Genomic DNA, 19,334 nt, shown 5'->3' on the forward strand with positions numbered 1-19,334 from the left:
CACTAGTAGCATCCCACTCAGATAGCATCAGATGCTGGTTGGGTTACTGATTGTTGTTGTACAGGTCATGTCATTTTCCTCTACGTTATTAAGTTAATTCACACAGCCAGCGTCTCCTTCTCATGAACTCAGCGCATGTATTTCACAGAACAGCCTGTACTCAATGTACAGCAATTACACTGACAGAGAGCCCGGGTGGGAAAGAGGAAATGTGTTACGTAAGATGTGGCTCAAAACAGCAATCCAGGTCTGTTGGTTACAGAAAACAAGGAGATGTTTAAAATAACAATAATAAGCTGGAATCCAATAGCATTAAAACCACCTCCTTGTTTCTACACACATGTCCATTTTATCAGCTCCACTTACCATACAGAAGCACTTTGTAGTTCTACAATTACTGACTGTAGTCCATGTGTTTATCTGCATGCTTTGTTAGCCCACTTTCCTGTTGTTCTTCAATGGTCAGGTCTCTCCCAGGACCACTACAGAGCAGGTATTATTTGGGTGGTGGGTCATTCTCAGCACTGCAGTGACACTGACATGGTGGTGGTGTGTTAGTGTGTGTTGTGCTGGTATGAGTGGATAAGACACAGCAATGCTGCTGGAGTTTTTAAACACTTCACTGTCACTGCTGGACTGAGAATAGTCCACCAACCAAAAATATCCAGCCAACAGCACCCCGTAATCAACATCCTGTGACCACTGATGAAGGTCTAGAAGATGACCAACTCAAACAGCAGCAATAGATGAACGATCGTCTCTGACTTTACATCTACAAGGTGGACCAACTAGATAGGACAGTGAGTGGACTTGGTATTTAAAAACTCCAGCAGCACTGCTATGTCTGATCCACTTATACCAGCAGATGTTATACTGTATTTCAAAAGTACCTTTAACAAGAACTGTTAAACCAGTTTTACAGGTCAGGGTGCACCCTATGGTGCAATCAATTTTTCTTCTATAATCTCCATGCCTTCATACAATACTGCCAAAGTGATTCAGGATTGGTTTAATAAACCAAAGGAGAAAGGCGATTTGGTGGCTTGGTGGGTAGCACTGTCGCTTCAGCAAGAAGGTCTTGGGTTTGATTTCCAGGTTGAGCGGTCCAGGTTTCTGTGTGAAGTTTGCATGTTCTCTCCGTGTCTGTGTGGGTTTCTTCCAGGAGCGCCGGTTTTCTCCCACAGTCCAAAGACATGCAAGCGAGGTGAATTGGGAATCCAATTCCATGGTTATGACTGTGTTTGACATTAAACTTGAACTGATAAATATTGTGTATCCAGTAATTATCTGTCCTGACATGACTGTTTCAAAGTGTGTAAAACATGACGTTAAAATCCTGATAAATAAATAACTACAGGAGAATATAAAGCCCCTTCTGTGGCCTCCTCAATCACCGGACATTACAAAATGCAATCTGTGTAGTAGATCTCTAACTCCTTTGTTGACAAATAGTCTAGCATATTACTACAAACTGAATTAAATAAAGCTGTCCTGGAAGCTTTACTCATTACTACATCCTTGACTTTAATACAGAAAATTGTTTCATGGTTCCATTATTTTGTCCATCTGTGATATTTTTGGGACAGTGGGTAGCCTAGTGGGTAGAGCTTTGGGCTATCAAGTGGAAGATTGTCGGTTCAAATCCAGCTTCTGTTATGTAGCCACTGTTGGGCCCTTGAGCAAGGCCCTTAACCCTGTCTGCTCCCAGGGCGGTGTGCAATGGCTGACCCTACGTTCTGACCCCAGCTTTCAAACAGTAGAGGATATGCGTAAAAAGAATTTCATTGTACTGTACATGTATATATGACAAAGTATTCTATTTTATTCTATTTAAGCAGAGCGCTGCTGGCACACTGTTGTTGTTTAGTCAACTATTATTTTCACATTACTGTTACAGTCTGCTAGATGCTGTAGTGTTTTTAAACAGGTGTATCAACTGATAGGCTTGTTTTTCTGCTTGCCATTTTAAAGAACTCGTCTAATTAACTGCTTCAATACCAAAACCAAGTAGAGAATTATTCAAACCAAATATCTTCCTCATGTCCACATTCCAGTTTCAAATAGTTCTGGGTACACTGAGGGAAATTTGATTCTTCTTTCATGATTAAACCAAGTCAGGTCAGTGTGACTGATGTAAAATATTATTACAGAATGAAATCCATCTGCATCAGATTTGGAGCGCCGCTATAAAAAAATATCACAGTCCTAGTAACTAGCCCTGCCAGTTCACATGTTTTTTACTTTAACACGCCCAGTGGTAATACGTCGTCTCTCTTTTGTGCCCCCTCCCATCCTTTCTTTACTAAAATGTAGCCGGGTACACAGGAAGTAGTGTGCAGGCAGGAGGCCGCACGACCAGTCCGAGTTCTAGCTCATGTCAATATTTGTTTTAGGAATCTCAATAGCAGAGCCACACTTGTGTCATCTGCATAGCCCATAATGGAGCGCCATATGGCTGTGTTGACCTAGTGAGATCAGGGTTATTATCCCTCACCTCTTCCTATTCTTTTTTTTCTGCTTTTTTCCTACACAGTTTTTATTCCATGTCTCTGTTCATACTTGCATGCAGGTTTCATTTCTATGTTTTCCAACCATATGCTCAATCTGTCAATATAATCCACATTTAATTCTTTTTTTTGTTTTAATTTTTATTAAGGGTGGGTTCTTTTAAAAAACACAAGAACTTATTATATGGCTAAGTATAAGAATAAATCTGTCTTAGGCTACAAACTATTTAAACATGGTGTCATTTTACTGTCGTTTGTATTTTTAAAAGACACAACATGGTAGCAGAGGTAGATCGGATGGTGCAGCGGCCTATTATGCTAGCACGCCAACACTAAAATCCAGGTTCAAATCTTAATGGTGCTATAGGCCAGCCAGACATGATCAGCTATGTTTGGTGGGGGGGTCCAGGGTTTTAGATTGAGGGATTGGATGGGGGCCGAAGCCCTACGATGGATTGGCACTATGTCCGGGTAATTCCTGCCTTGTGTCCAGTGTTTCTCGAAATAAAATAAAATAAAATAGAAACATGGTATCAGGGACGTTTATTAAATGGGCTCAGCCTGGTTTTACAGTACATTCTCATCATCTGTCAGTATTACATTGATGTGCATTGCTACTTAATAGTGTTTAAATGACTTATGTGACCAATAGGGATGTTAAATTCTGATGTTATATGTTTTAATGCCTTCCAAATAACTACAAAGAGTTGGATTTACTGTCAACTTAATATGAGAATAGAACAAATTATGTTTGAGTTGCTGAAACTTACAGTAAAGGATCCAAAAATAGAAATGCATGTTTATTCTCTAAATTGGGCAGCACTGGGCGAGAGCAGTCTGGCACCTTTAGTTCTTAAATGACAATTTGTCTACGGACTGTGTGAACATCTTTTTTAAAATCTGGTCCTTAATTTACATGTACAGTGGTACCTTAAAACTCAACGTCAGTTTCAAGGTATTTTTTTTATTCCCTAAGGATGTATGGGAAACCTGTTCCCGTGAAACTGCATATATTTTAGGCTAATGTATAATAATGAGGTTGTTTTTGACACTTATACACTGAAACTAACACAAATATAATATACAAAAAAACACTAAAATACAATTGAAAACAGTATAAATACAATAGAACCTGCATTTTACCTTTACTTCTTTATTGTTTCCTTATGCTTCTTATTCTTGGAGATGCTTTTAGAGTGAATTTGATGGTTATTTCATACAAATGCATATTCATCTAACTTTGATGATGTCTTTCCGCACCGCTACAGCCAAGTGCTGAATAAAGTGCCAGTTGCACACACGTTGAGTTTAAGGGTACAAATTTCTCGAAGAAGGGTGTCGAGTTTCAAAGATTTTGGATTTAGGGGACGTTGAGTTACAAGCTACCGCTGTATATGAAAACATCCAAAAATGTTTTTAAGCAACTTAAGAGTTGAGACACATTCCAGGCAACTCAGTTTTCATTTCCGCTATATGGCCGAAAGCATGTGGACGCCTGACCTTGAGCTTGTTGGACATCCCATATGAAAACTATGGGCAATTAATATTTCCCTTGCTCCTCTCCTTTGAGGCTTTAACAGCCTTTACTATTCTGGAATCTGTGTCTGTAAGGGAACTTGTGCTCATTAAGTCAAAAGAGCATTTGTAAGGTCAAGCACTGATGTAAGAGCCAAGAAATCCTGAGAACCAAAGTTCCAACTCATTCCAAAGATGTTCTATGGTATAAAGGTCAGGGTTCTGTGCAGGCTATTGGAGATAGACGAAAAAGCTTTCAAAACTGTGTGATACCACAAAACTGTTGGTATCAAGTTAGAAGTTTATAATTAATTTAATCTCGTTTATAGTATACACCTGATAGCAATTGGTGTGGCTAAAGCAGCTGAACGCACTAATTAGCATGAGCGTTCACATGCTTTTGTTATATAGTGTAGATACATAGTTAAACTCAGCTGGTAATGACTGCTGCTAAATATTGTAAGTGTTCTTGTCTTAAGGAACTGTGAGTGTTATTGCCTTTGCCTCTTGCTCTTTATTTCTTCTCAGCATGGTAATAAGGAAGGGTGGGTGGGGTGAAGCGAGAAAGAGCAGGGCCGGAGCAGATTGCCCTCTCTCTCTCTCTCTCTCTCTCTCTCTCTCTCTCTCTCTCTCTCTCTCTCTCTCTATCTCTCTGTCTCTCTCTCTCTCTCTCTCTCTCTCTCTCTCTCTCTCTCTCTCTCTGTATACAGCCCGCAGGCTCAGGTGCTTGTCAGTGCTGGGTTCAGAGGGACCTTTTCAACAATTTGTCATGGCTGCCTAAGCCCCTGCTGCGCCGGCACGTGGCATACACACACTCACTCGCACTCACTCACATACTCGGAGGGGTGTGTGACAGGCAGCATGGTCATGATGAAGTGCAGAGGCCTTGGCAACAGCCTAGCTCCTGGCAGCATAAGCAGCTTCCCTAATGAGTTGGGAATGGCATCAGTGGGGCCCTTCAGAAATTCAGCAGGCAGGCATGTGGACAGGCCAGCCTCCACTCCAGCTTAGTCATTAGGGTTCAGAGTCATCAGCCGCTCAGCTTTCAAACACACACACACACAGACTCTCTCTCACACACACACACACAGGCATGTTGACACTGTACTCGTCATTGTTTGTGCTCGGTTTTTTCCACACTTTTTCGGACGTTTTAGCTGTCACACGTGAAATGGTTCATTATAGTGCACAGTGGTATAAATCAGCACTTGTCCCAGTTGTAGTGTAGCTTTGTGTGAGAAGTGAGGGAGTGTGCAGTCTGAGGGTGGTAGCCGTGAACGTTGAGGCCTGCTAGAACACCTGCCCCTCCATTTGTTTGGACCGTTAACCGTCTTCCTGTAAATGTGGACACCTTGTGTCTGAAACGTTCACAAGCCTGTGGCTGTATGATTAGATTTTGCTAGTGGAAGCTCGACTTTTCTCCACTTCTTGTTTCATGAACTGGCAAAACTTTTTCATTTTGAGAGGAAATAATACTAAAGCTAGTTGTAACACAAATATAAATACAAAAATATAATTTTTTTTGTTTTTAATTACCCTTAAAATATTTTAATATAGTTGGATTTTGTTTTAAAAATGGTTGATTTTGATTATAGAGGGACTAATTATTACAGTGCCATTTAAAAAAAAAATTTATTTTGAGAGAAAATAATACTAAAGCTAGCAGTAACACAAATATAAATACAAATATAATGTTTTATGTGTTTGTAGCTGTTTTTTAATTACTTCCTTTATATATATACATTTTGTTTATGCATTTTCTCCCCTTTTTCTCCCTACTTTTAGCGTGTCCAATTGCCCGATTGAGTCATGCTTCCTCTCCACCAATTCCGATCCCCGCTCTGATTGAGGAGAACGAAGCTAACCCACGCCCCCTCCGACACGTGGGCAGCAGCCGTATGCATCTTATCACCTACACTTTGATGAGTGCAGTGTGGATCAGCACTGTGTACGGAGAGACACACCATGACAGCACTCTTTTCCCATCTCTGTGCAGGCGCCATCAATCATCAAAGTAGAGGTCATAATTAAATGAGTTATGAGAGAGTCCATATCCAGCTTTAATATCCCACCCCTATCTGAACAACAGGCCAATTGTTGTTTATGTGGCTGCTCAGCCCAGTCGGCGGGCAGAGCTGAGACTTGATACAATGTATTCAAAATCCCAGCTCTGGTGTCCCAGCATGTGTTTTTACCCCTGCGCCACCTGAGCGGCAGTTGTTTTTTGTTTTTAATTACTTCTAAAATATTTGAATATAGTTGGATTTTGGTTTAAAAAATTGTTGGTTGATTTTGATTATATCGACTAATTATAATAGTGCAAATTTAAAAACATTTTCATTTTAGGAGAAAATCATACTAAAGCTAATTCTAACACATAAATACAAGTATGTTTTTTATATCTTAGTAGCTGTTTTAATTCTTACTACATTAAAAAAATGTATTTTAATATAGTTCGATTTTGATTTAAAAATGGTTGGTTGATTTTGATTATACAAAGGGACTCATTGTTTTTGTTGCTTTCATGCTTAGGTAACAGTTTTCTGTTAAAAACAAATATTTACAGAGGAAAGAGTTCCAACAAAAGAAAAATTAAAGCGTGTAACATCATGTTGAGGGTGACACTGCTATCTTTAAATTATTAATACAAATAAAAGTCCTCATAAACTTAATAAAAGCTTTTTAACCTGAACTAAAGCAAAATCTAGTTACATTAGCTTACTTAATAGCTTTGTGCTAACATCCCCATATAAAATAATGAAAATAATGGCAATGAATTAATTTGCTAATTGGCTAATGGATTCTGGCTAATTAAATCATTAAGAATATGTGTAGATCCAGACTCCAGTATTGCAATTGTGCTTGTTTCTCACTACAACCAGTACAAATAAGTTTAATTAGCAAAATCTGCTTGGACCTTAGACAGCTGTAAGTCCTTTGCAGCTGTGTAACTCCAGTAGGTGAATTGCCTACTCTAAATCAATCACTGATGTGAAGAAGTAAGTGTGTGATGCCCTATTATGAATTAATATCCTGTCCAGGATGTATTTTCTTTATTTTATTTTAAGATTTAAGGTATAGTACGGAGGCACTCGTGTGGCATAGCAATCCATTTTGCTTGGCTTAGGTCCTGTTTGAATCTCAGTGGTGCTTTCAGGAGACTGGGCATCTACGCAGACATGAGTGGCTGTCTCTGAGGAGTGGGGCATGGCCAAAGCCTTGTGATATACTGGTGCCCTGCCCAGTGAGTTTCTGGACCCACCACAACCCTGACCAAGATTAAGCAGTTGATGAAAATGAAATAAGTGTTTTTCTTGAAATAAATATTCTTGAGATAATTGTTAGATGTTACATTAACTTTACAGAGCATTTATTTATTCAGTTTTCTCCAGGCTAGGGTTATAATGTTTGGAGAGTCTTTTTTAAAACAGTGAACACCAGCTTCAGTTTATCTTCAGTAACCCCTTCATCCTAGGCAGGGTTGAGTTGAATTCTTAGACAGCAGCAACAGCAGTGCAGCCAAATTCAAGTTTTGATCTTGTGTTTGAGTTGCTCTGTTCCATCAGATTTGTTGTCCTTGACATATTCCCTCTCAGCTATGAGGAGCGGGCTCTCTATCTAGAGGCCATCATCATGAACCACAAGGAAAACATGACGTTCGAGGATTTTGCCGCCCAGGTCTTCTCACCCTCCCCCACATACTACCCAATGAGTGGTACAGGTAAGAGTTTTTTATTTATAGAGATCTGACTCATAATGTTCTTACTGTACGTGTCTAATCTTCACTCTTTTTCCATCCTGCTTAGTGGCCTTTCGTTCTATAGCATTCCTCAGATAGCATCACATGTTAGATAGCATTACATGTTAGGTGCAGCTGATGTTATTAGCAGCGAACCTTAGCAATTATTTACCTACATTGTGCTAATGTGCATAACAGGTTGTGCCAGTCTGTGTTAAGCCCCGGTCACAAATGCTTTTTTTTATAAAGTGGGCTTGGTCAGACAAATATTGGGAAATTTTAACCTGATTTAGACCTTGACATTTGAAATTCTATTCTTGTTTTTCAAGCATCATTAATGCAATTTATTTTACAAAATCAAATTGTGTACATACTTTTTTATATATTTTGGGAGATTGTTGATAGCCTGCCTCTCATTAGCTGGCTAATTAACCTGATCTCTGTAAATAATAAGGGAACCCAACCAAGAAAGTCATATACAGCTTCTAATCCATTTAATTTAGACTTCTGACTAACTGTGAACTATATTGCATCTTTGTTATTTATACTTTTTTTGTCAGGTTTCAATGTCAAGCTGTGCTTAGTAGGTCAAAGTGTAACAAATTTCAACATGTAAAATCTGGCCTGGCTTTATTCTGGTGGGTGTATCACCATCAGAGAACACATTCTAAACCCTGAGGGGCACCAATCCATCGCAAGGCACCACACTTGCTTATCGGTGACGTGCTTACTCACTAAAAAAACAATGACGTGTGGGTCCTTACAGTCTTAATTTGTTTGAAAAGGCATTTTATGAATTAAAAGCCTTAATTTTAGGTGACAAACAGTGGTAAAACAAAGAGGTTAAATCAAGCGGTGGTAGGGGAACAAGAGCTTAACAGATAGTGAAATTCTGAGTCTCAACTTTTGTATTGTAGTACTCTTCCTCACTACAGAATTCCTCAGTACAGAACATTAATTTGGCTTTTGGTTTTAGTAGAAGTGTTTAATAATGTGACTAGACACCTGTCATATAGATTTAGTGATAGAAATGAAGATTTTTAATCATTTGAAGTTAGATTCATTCAGAAACATTCACACATGGGAAATATAAGACAGGACAGGTTGTGTTCTGATGCTAATAAGAGTATAAATATATGGGCTGACTTATTTATGTAAAATAAAAGACAATATGTAGTTTGATTAATTAATAGATATTATTTATATCTTAATATTGTTGCATATTATCATAAAATATGCTCTTAAATAAAATGTAAAGTTTGATTAAAAGTCATAAAAAGAATTGTATTTATTTATTGATTGATTTTAATTACATAATGGTGTTAATCATATGTATTTTGGTTTTTAAAACAAAGAAAAACAACTTGTAAGTTTTATAGATATCAGTAGTTTTAATAGCTTAATATCTAACAATTCAAATTAAGTGTAAAACTTTCTACACATTGGCTTTAAGCCGCACCTTGCATGGGTTTAATTTCTCCTCTTGTAGCTGTAACAGTAGTATCTAAACCACAGTTATTGTAGGATCAGGTGTATAAGAGTGCAGTCTGTGCAACAAACACTGAAGGTGCTGTGTGTTAGGTTTTACTGAAGGTGGATTATGCTGCTAGGATACGCAAAGTCTGGATTAAGTCTGTACTTTGGATAAGGAGGAAAAAAAGTTGTCACCCACTGCCTGCTTGGGCACCAGCATGAAATCAATGTGGCATCTAATTCTTCTTTATTTTAAGTACATTAGTTAAAAGTATGTTGTAAATCATGCTGGTATCTACCTCAGGTGGTAAAGACAGTGTCCTGCTTCAATTGTAATGTATATACATATACAGGGGTTGGACAAAATAACTGAAACACCTGGTTTTAGACCACAATAATTTATTAGTATGGTGTAGGGCCTCCTTTTGCGGCCAATACAGCGTCAATTCGTCTTGGAAATGACATATACAAGTCCTGCACAGTGGTCAGAGGGATTTTAAGCCATTCTTCTTGCAGGATAGTGGCCAGGTCACTACGTGATGCTGGTGGAGGAAAACGTTTCCTGACTCGCTTCTCCAAAACACCCCAAAGTGGCTCAATAATATTTAGATCTGGTGACTGTGCAGGCCATGGGAGATGTTCAACTTCACTTTCATGTTCATCAAACCAATCTTTCACCAGTCTTGCTGTGTGTATTGGTGCATTGTCATCCTGATACACGGCACCGCCATTGGATGCACATGGTCCTCCAGAATGGTTCGGTAGTCCTTGGCAGTGACGCGCCCATCTAGCACAAGTATTGGGCCAAGGGAATGCCATGATATGGCAGCCCAAACCATCACTGATCCACCCCCATGCTTCACTCTGGGCATGCAACAGTCTGGGTGGTACGCTTCTTTGGGGCTTCTCCACACCGTAACTCTCCCGGGTGTGGGGAAAACAGTAAAGGTGGACTCATCAGAGAACAATACATGTTTCACATTGTCCACAGCCCAAGATTTGCGCTCCTTGCACCATTGAAACCGACGTTTGGCATTGGCACGAGTGACCAAAGGTTTGGCTATAGCAGCCCGGCCGTGTATATTGACCCTGTGGAGCTCCCGACGGACAGTTCTGGTGGAAACAGGAGAGTTGAGGTGCACATTTAATTCTGCCGTGATTTGGGCAGCCGTGGTTTTATGTTTTTTGGATACAATCCGGGTTAGCACCCGAACATCCCTTTCAGACAGCTTCCTCTTGCGTCCACAGTTAATCCTGTTGGATGTGGTTTGTCCTTCTTGGTGGTATGCTGACATTACCCTGGATACCGTGGCTCTTGACACATCACAAAGACTTGCTGTCTTGGTCACAGATGCGCCAGCAAGACGTGCACCAACAATTTGTCCTCTTTTGAACTCTGGTATGTCACCCATAATGTTGTGTGCATTGCAATATTTTGAGCAAAACTGTGCTCTTACCCTGCTAATTGAACCTTCACACTCTGCTCTTACTGGTGCAATGTGCAATTAATGAAGATTGGCCACCAGACTGGTCCAATTTAGCCATGAAACCTTCCACACTAAAATGACAGGTGTTTCAGTTATTTTGTCCAACCCCTGTACATTGTTAGAACATTCATGTGTTGTGGCTTTCACAGTCACCAGATCTCAACCTGATTACACACTTGTAGAATGTTTTGGACTTATATTTAAAGACGGCAAATCCCATCATCATCGTCGAAACACCGACCAATCTTAATGTTATTTTCTGACACTTTATAAATGCCATGGCTGTAAATATTTTTCTGTCCAGGCATGCTGTGGTGTCCCAATACCCTATGAATACATTTAATTTTTGCTTGTGTGTAGGTGTGTGAAATCTTTAATGTAAACACAGAACTGTGGATAAAAAAATGACAAAAGTAATAAATGCACAATGTAGAGCTGTTAAAATACAGATAAGGTGTAATCTATTTCATTTTTGCTTTATTACTTTAAGTAAAAACTTGATGTACGCTGCCTGGCCAAAAAAGTCGGTGATTAATATGTTTCAATTGGCAATGATAATTATGTAGCGTGTAGCTTCTTATTTTCTTAACAACCATGACAGAGGACTAATCCTGTGGTTGTGGATTGATGTTATTTTGTTTCAGAAGGGTCAGATTATTGGCCTGTATCAAGCAAAGAAAACCTGGAAGGATAGTGGTAAACCTTCAACTTTGTGGAAGAGTAAAAAAATCTTTGTGGCCAGAAAAAATCTTGAATGATTGTGACAAACGTATGTCCATTGATAGTGAAAGTAGGACCATTTCCAAACACACAGTGAATCAAGAACTTATAGGATTGGGAGTGAACAGCTGTGTGGCCATAAGATAATCACTTGTTACTGTGGCTAATCAAGAGAAAAACAATTAATGTACTAGGGAGCATCAAGATTGGACTCTGGTCCAGGTTTACCCTATTCCAGAGCGAGAGGAGCGTCGGGATATGAAAGGAAGTGCATACAGTGATGCACCCATTATTCATAAAGTCTACTGTATGAGCATCTGGAGGCAGTGTTATGATCTGGGGTTGCTTCATTTGGTCAGGTCTATGCTCAGCAACGTTACTACAACGTAAATGGTCCCACCTGCTGTATAGTTTGGCAGGGGGCGTAGAATACAGTATCATGCCCACCTGCAAGGCCACTACCACTTGTTAATTTGCTTCAGGTAGAAGAATGTCTATTGTATCATGTCTTTTTCACCAGAGGGTTGCTGATTTCTTTATTTGATCCTGTATTTTCTCTGAGGCCATGATGCCAGGCTTGGTCCAGCCCATTTTTGTCTGCTGGGACATTTACCTCTTGGTTTTTTATTTGGTTTCCTTTTGTTTTTGTTATTTTGGCCACCTGTTATTTTAATGTCTCTTTTGTTTGGCTGTATAGCCACAGTATTATTCTGCCTAGGTAAGCATCATACGTGATGGGATCATTTTTTAATATCTCACAGGTTACAGGGTTCCACCCACCTCGTTACAGTTATATGGCAATAAAATGTAGTCAGCTGGCTGCCAGTGCGACAGTGCCAAAATTCACTGTGATTAAATTGTATACAAGTGGTTTAGGGAGCATGAGGGATTATTTTCACACATGAGTTGACTGCCAAAGGGTGACCTTAACCCACTCTTTGTGAAGTCTTTGTGATATGCTCAAGAAAATTGTATGGAATGGTTTAACTCTCCCTTCATCAATAGAAGTTATTGGGCAAAAATGAATGCAACTCTGGATGTAAATACATGTTGTGACTCAATTCCACAGCAATGGTGTGGTGTAATTGAAGCTTAAGGTGGCCCTACAAAATAATAAGACCAGGCGTTTGGCCATTTTGGCCAGGCGGTGTAGTTATATTTAAAAAATCAGAAAAAATGTAAACTGAATCTGTTCAACAGTATTGATTTATATAGAAAAGTGTTAAGGTATTATACTTGTTTAAATTGGTTTTATTACGCTTCTACATCAACATTCTGTATTCATTTAGTAAATCCACTACATAAAAATAGTTTGATAGTCAGCCCTGAAGCAGGGCATCACTAGAGTGTATTTCATGGAGTCTATCCCTTTATTTTACAAGAAAGGCTTTGAAAATCGCACAGTGACCTCTATTAACCTGCCCCAAAGCTTAATACTGAAGAGTCTCGAGATGTGCCCATACAAAGGGGGAAACCCACTGCATGCCCTGTCTAAATGCTACGGCTCCCTGCGCTCCTCACTTTAACCCCCATATTATGTTTATTTACCTAGGGACCTCTAGTTAGTGCTGCTGTTGAAGATTTGTTGAGCATAATGCAGTAGCAGGTTAAAAATGAAAATGTTTTCTGGTGTAATCAAGGTTTAATGGCACCAGCTTTTCTGCAGGAAATTTGCTGTCAATTATGTGTCTGCAAATGTAAAATATGTATTTTTGTGAGTGCATCTCTTTATTGCACTCTATTTTATCCAGTCATTATAAACATAATTCGGTACAGAAACATATAGACCTAGAAGTGTAGACTTAAACAAAAAAAAAAACAGATTCCCATGATCCCACACATGTATGATTTATCATGTAGGTTTTACCTTGAGGAGTTATTTTTTACTCTAGCTGTGAATATGCATTATAAAAAGAGAATAGTGATCTAGTATTAATGGCTGGGTTTTACATCACATGTGTTTATACCTACTCCATTCTTCATTACCATCTCATCCACAACAGCGAGCAGGCGATGGCCAGGCATGGTTTGGGACATGGAGTACTCTTGGGCTAAACTGGAGTGTAAGACTTTTCCCCGCTTATTTCATTTAGGCATGTCACCCTGTATGCCCCATCACCCACCCCTTCGTCCCCGGAGTACTCTTACTTTGGTTGACCCTGCATGTGTCCTTGGTGTTGTGACACTGTGAACTCACTCTACACCTCAGGTGTTGCTCACCTATAGCATTTTTGAAGCTTCAGGAATTGGATATGTTTAAAGTTAAACTGTGTAGGATTGGTATTGAAATGTTTCGTATGTCATTTTTTGTTTTGTTTTGTATCAATATAGTGATGATCGCTACACTATATGAGCTAATGTATTGGGGCCCTCCTTCTCATTTTTGAATGAATGTGTTTCAGCCATAACAGTTGCTAACGTGTAATAAATCAATTATATAAAGGGCATTTTTAGGGAAGGCCCTTTCCTGTTTCAGCATGACTGTGTCCCTGTGCACAGTGTCTGTAAAGGTTAGGGATGCTTTACAAGCTTATGGTCAGATGTCCAAAAACCTTGGACTATAAAGTGCATTTCTCATTTAACTAAAATGAAATCAACCTAAAAGGTTTGGTTAGGGTTTCTTTCATTGTATTTCTGGCATCATAAAATGTAGTATTACATCAATTACATGTAAAAGAAAAAAGAAAAAAATTTTTACTTGCTAGTAAAGCAGTATTACATCAATAATATCAAACAGCTCATATAGCATACATACTGCCTTAATGAAGCCTGCATATAGTGTTTGCTGCTTCAGGGTTTTTCCTCTGAGTAACATTTATTACTACTGTCAACAGATATCTGTACTATGTTACTAGTGTACACCACTGTAAGATGTCCATGCTACATCAACTACATAAACAGACTTACAGAGGTTTGGACTTACATTACTAGCATAACCCAAAGTCCATATGATGTAAGCAGTACATTACTATCATAGACAGATGTCTGCATGATGTTACTAGAGTAAGCAGATAGCAGGAAATAAAAAAGTCAAAGAAAAAAACAAGACAAAATACAACAAACATCAAAATTTCCCCAACAGATATAAAACCCTTATTATAAAACGGATAGTTCCGGTCCTAAAATCTGATTGAATGAGCCGCGTTCGAAGCCGTTGTAAAATCCCCGATAAATGCACACCTAGGACCACCTCACATCATTCCATATTAATACGCCACTGAATAGAAAAAATTAATGTTATTTTCGCCCTCATGTTGCCTAGCAACACTGTTAATCGAACTACCTTGCGTCGTGGAAGAATGCTTTATTGTAAGTTTATACACAATAAATACATTTATGAATTAAACATTGTTGTATTTATTATATTTTATGTTGACCGCCGTTTTATAAAAGCAATAAGCCACTCGAGACCGTGCATTACTGTTAAGATTTTAGCACGGGGAAAGAAGTTTTAGGCACTCCGCTTCGCGTCGTGCCAAAAACGTCATCCCCGTGCTAAAATCACAGTAATGCACGGCCTCTCGTGGCTTATTGCTTTAATATCTACATCAAGGGAAAATGGCAAATTGAATGGAACACTCAGACCACCAACAAACTCTGTGAAATACACCCAAACATTAACATCAAACCGAGGACGACGCATAGACCAAGTAATACACACGATGCAGAACTGGCCACAGTAGAATAAACCACCAACACCTGATAAAAGGAGAAAACCCCCAACCTGTGAAATCTGCCACACCTGTTACAATAAAACACATCCTGATAGAATATCCCAAATACACCAAGGAAAGACAACAAATACACATGTCTAAAACCACAATTTAAAGACAAGATTTGATAAGCAGACTTAATAGACATAAGCAGACTTAAACATAATACCTATCATGCCATAAAATGACACAAATGTGTTAAATATGGTGTTAAAATCCAAACAAACAAACTAAAGTAAGCAGAGGTCCACACTGCATTACTAGCATAAACAGATGTCTACACAAAGTTATATATTATATAGAGTTTTTAAAAATATCTAGACGATATTGGCCATGCCTCACTTGTTACTTTACTATCCAGTTTAGCACTAGCATACCAGTGTTACTATTTCTTTATCACAATATGTAGCTATATAGTCACGCCTGTCCGCTCACATTTTACCCAGCTGTTTGTCTTCTTAGTCTGACTTCACTGAATAACCACCTGACTTTTAAATAATGCTATATGTGGAATTTATTTGGGACAGACTGAAAAGATGACACAGGGGATGTGATTTTCTTTTTGTGCTTTTACCTAATGTCACCGTGCACTTTTTATAGCACTTTTTTATGTATGGGTTTCTTACGAGATGTCCTACTTTTATTCACTGGAAAGTACTAAGACGTTGCAACGACCCAAGTTTTTTCCACCATCCCCGAGCACCTTTTATTATCATCTTTGTCTGCTTTTTCTTCCTGCCCTTCACTTCCCCCTTCAACACCCCCCTCCCCGTTCCCTTGTGACTGTGTGCGTCTTACGTATTGCTTTATTGTCTTCTCTTCCTTTATAGATTAGAAATGTTACAGGTGTCAGGTCAGTAAATGAAGGTAAGAGCCCCCTTGACTAGAAGCTTGTCAGAAACCCCACTCGTTTTTTGGCTGATCTGCTGACTCATCTTTCTCTCTTTATTTCACTAATAAGCTGCATTTGCCTGGAGCTTTTAAATTAATGTGGACTGAGAATTGTTTTGAGGCTGACTATTAGGTTGGAAGGATTACTGAGATAAATGCACGCCCGGACCAATTTTAACCCAGTAACAGCATGTATGGTATGGGTGTACTCAAAATGTTCTTTTTTTCTCTAGCATGTCTCTGCTTTAGTCTTTCCTTTTTTTGGGTCTTTTGGTGTGTGCCTATTTGCCTGGGGCCACATCTGACACTAACACCTGCCCTACTGGAAAGTGTCTTTGCCACTTACGCTTTGTTTGGATTGCTGCCGAGAGCCTATAGGAAACAAGACCATTTTATTTACCCCTCTCTCTTTTTCTCTCTCTCTCTTTAATGCTGTCTAATTAAATTTTTTAACAATTAAACATTTTTTTTTCATTTTGTGATTCATTTGAGCTGATTTTTGGATTTGTTTTGATTTTTCTATTCTACGTCTATGCCACGTCTATTCTTTCACTTTTTAACTTATGTCCAGCTCTACTAAGTTAATATTAACTTTAACGAGTGAACGTTCTGCGGTAAAATAAAATATATAAATTAACAGCACAATGTGGAACTTCAAGTTCCAACAACCATGTCACGCGAAAGACATATGGATTAGTCTACATCCATAGTGCTGGCATCCTGTGTGCTGGACAGCTTAACAAAGCACTCAGTGTGGATGACGCCTGGAAAGGACACCTCCCCTCACTCGTTGTCTCCTCTCATCATCCTTTTGAGGCGCTGAGGGAGCGTTGTTTGCACTCTCCTCCCCCTCGCTCTGAGAAGCCCTGGAGTGGAGGGCAGGGAGACTGCAGAGGCTGTGGTCCTTTCCACTGAGTGCATGTTGCCCACACCATCTGCTCTCTGCAATTTGAGATGCCTATGAAAAAAGAAAAAAAAATGGCAGAAAAGAAAGACAGAAATAAAATAGCCAAACAGATGCCATCTTCGCAGAGCAGAACACTTTTTGGTTTTGCAAAAGCTGATCTATTTTAGTGTAGAATGTTAGGTTTTTATATTATACACTTTGTTTGATGCTACCTAAACCAAATTAAGAAATTCATAACTGCTTAGCAAATCAGCCTGCAACTTAGCCCACGAGTTCTGTTCTCACTATTGGATGGATTAAAACTCTGAGGGCCGTACAAGTATATTTTTTGTGTGTGAAACAAAGTGTATTCATCCCCAAGTCTATTTCCCTCAACTTTTTCATTTCATTTTCATCAACCACTTTATTCTGGGCAATGTCACTGTTGTTCCAGTTTCACTAGAAAACACTGGGCGCAAGGCAGGAATACCCTGGACAAGGCGCCAACCTATCACAAGGCTTTAGCCAACCTCTAGACATAACCATTTATGTCTGCATAGATGCCTGTCTAGTTGATAGCGCTGCTGAGATTGAAACCTGGATCGCAGCGGTAGTGGGCTAGAGTAATAGTCAGCTGCGCCACCCAAGTGCCCCTTTCAATATTTCTTCACATTTTTATTTAAATGTTTAACAAGTGCATTGGGGTCATATCAATCATATCTAAATGATCTATAAAAATATTATTTTATTTAATAATAAATCATTTATTTTTTATAAAATATATATTGTAATTTTATTTTAAAAAATTTTATATTCTATAATAATATTAGTAATATTTAAAATATTTTTTAAAAAATTAATGTAAAAAATTAATTACCACTATGATTGGCAAATCAAATAAAAATCTTTAATGCATATGGAGGGTGAAGACATTAACCACTAAACAAAAAAAACCAAAATTTTGATTGAAAAAATGACTTGTTTATTACAGATACAAATATTTAGTGTGGAATGTCAAACTTTGCCTGCTAGTTCAGTTTACATAAATGTGTTTTTCTAATGTGCTGAATGTATTTCATTAAACCTTTCTTTTTAAAGCACATTTTGAAAGGCCTCAGCTAAGAGACTAATTAACAGTTTGTTTAATTAAAGCACTTCTGACCTTGACAGCCTACAGAGCAGTGTAACAGTATTGGCATGCTCTTGCGGTGAATTCAGCTGTTTCTTAGCCACAGTACCACGGCTCATGTTTGTCCTGTTGCTTGCCATTTCTCAGGCTCCCTCAGCGGCAGCACGAGCGCTGAGCTAAGCGTTACCGTGACGATCAGCGAACCCACCGAGCAGCCTTCACCCACCATGCCACGCGCATCCAAGAACCGGGTTTCAGGAAAACTCCGCCGCTCTGCCAGCGCCATCAGCAAGGCCTCCAACTGAGCCCCTTCTTCAAACAATAAGCACTTCATCAAGCTTTTTCAGACTGCAGAGGACTGTGCTACATGCATGTCTGTATGATTGTATGTTTTTCACTTCTAACTGTATTTGTTCTGTATAGTTTTGTTAGCACTTGGAGATGAGAGGACTGTCACGTTAATGCAATGCTTTTCTAAAGCTGAATGATCTGACGTAGTGCGAAACTCAGTGTGGGCTGGAAAGAACTAAGGGAGGTTTTACACTTGCACTTTTGTTCCATACCTGAGTCTGTCTAAACCCTGACTTTGGTACTTGTAGTTTTATTGCCCTGTACTTTGAAAATGGGAGTCTGAAGTTTTAAGTGAGCTCTGGGGCAGACCGTCCTATGTGGGGGAAAAAATCATTGATGCCAGTCATGATAGGTTGACGTTATCCTACATTTTAAGTTTTAACACTTATGGGAAGGGGGATGCTACATATTAGTTATGCCTGGGAGCCCCTCCAAAGTGTATTGACACCCCCAGTTAATATATTAAATACAAATTTATTAATAAATATTCCCACAAATGGTTTCCAATTATTTTGTACAGTGTGGTCATATTAGGCATATCATATCAGGCATAGCTTTAAAAACAGTTATATTGTTAAGTCCTTCTCTAGGATTATTTCACCAGTGAGAATCATTTCCCAACAAGTAGAGAATAAATATAAATATCTTCTTGCAAGAAATTCATAAAATGCTTAGTTAAATAATTTACAAACACTACACCTATACACTGTAAATTTATCGATTATTTTATGAACTACACCTACCATACAGATTAACTTTTTGGGTATACAATTACTGACTGTAGCCCATCTGTTGCACCCGTGCTCCCATAGGACCCCAAATAGCCAGATCTTTTTTGGTTGGTGGATCTTTTTCAGCAAATGGTAGTGCGTGTAGTATTTGTGTTTGAGGAATTTCATGATAATGTCACTAATAATTGACAT

General features: G+C 38.8%; 1 protein-coding gene across 1 annotated transcript in view; it reads left to right on the forward strand.

Annotated features, from left to right (window-relative positions):
- The window catches only part of ralgapa2 (Ral GTPase activating protein catalytic subunit alpha 2), a 173,944-nt gene extending 155,036 nt beyond the window's left edge, over nucleotides 1-18,908 (forward strand). Inside the window, exons 39-40 of the mRNA XM_063008040.1 lie at nucleotides 7,619-7,743; nucleotides 18,208-18,908. Of these exons, the coding sequence (XP_062864110.1) occupies nucleotides 7,619-7,743; nucleotides 18,208-18,365 (283 nt within the window). The 3' untranslated portion in view covers nucleotides 18,366-18,908. The remainder of the gene's footprint in view (nucleotides 1-7,618; nucleotides 7,744-18,207) is intronic.
- Nucleotides 18,909-19,334: the final 426 nt, after the last annotated feature.

The sequence above is a fragment of the Trichomycterus rosablanca genome, chromosome 13, assembly GCF_030014385.1.
Source record: "Trichomycterus rosablanca isolate fTriRos1 chromosome 13, fTriRos1.hap1, whole genome shotgun sequence".
Taxonomy (NCBI): Eukaryota; Metazoa; Chordata; class Actinopteri; order Siluriformes; family Trichomycteridae; genus Trichomycterus; species Trichomycterus rosablanca.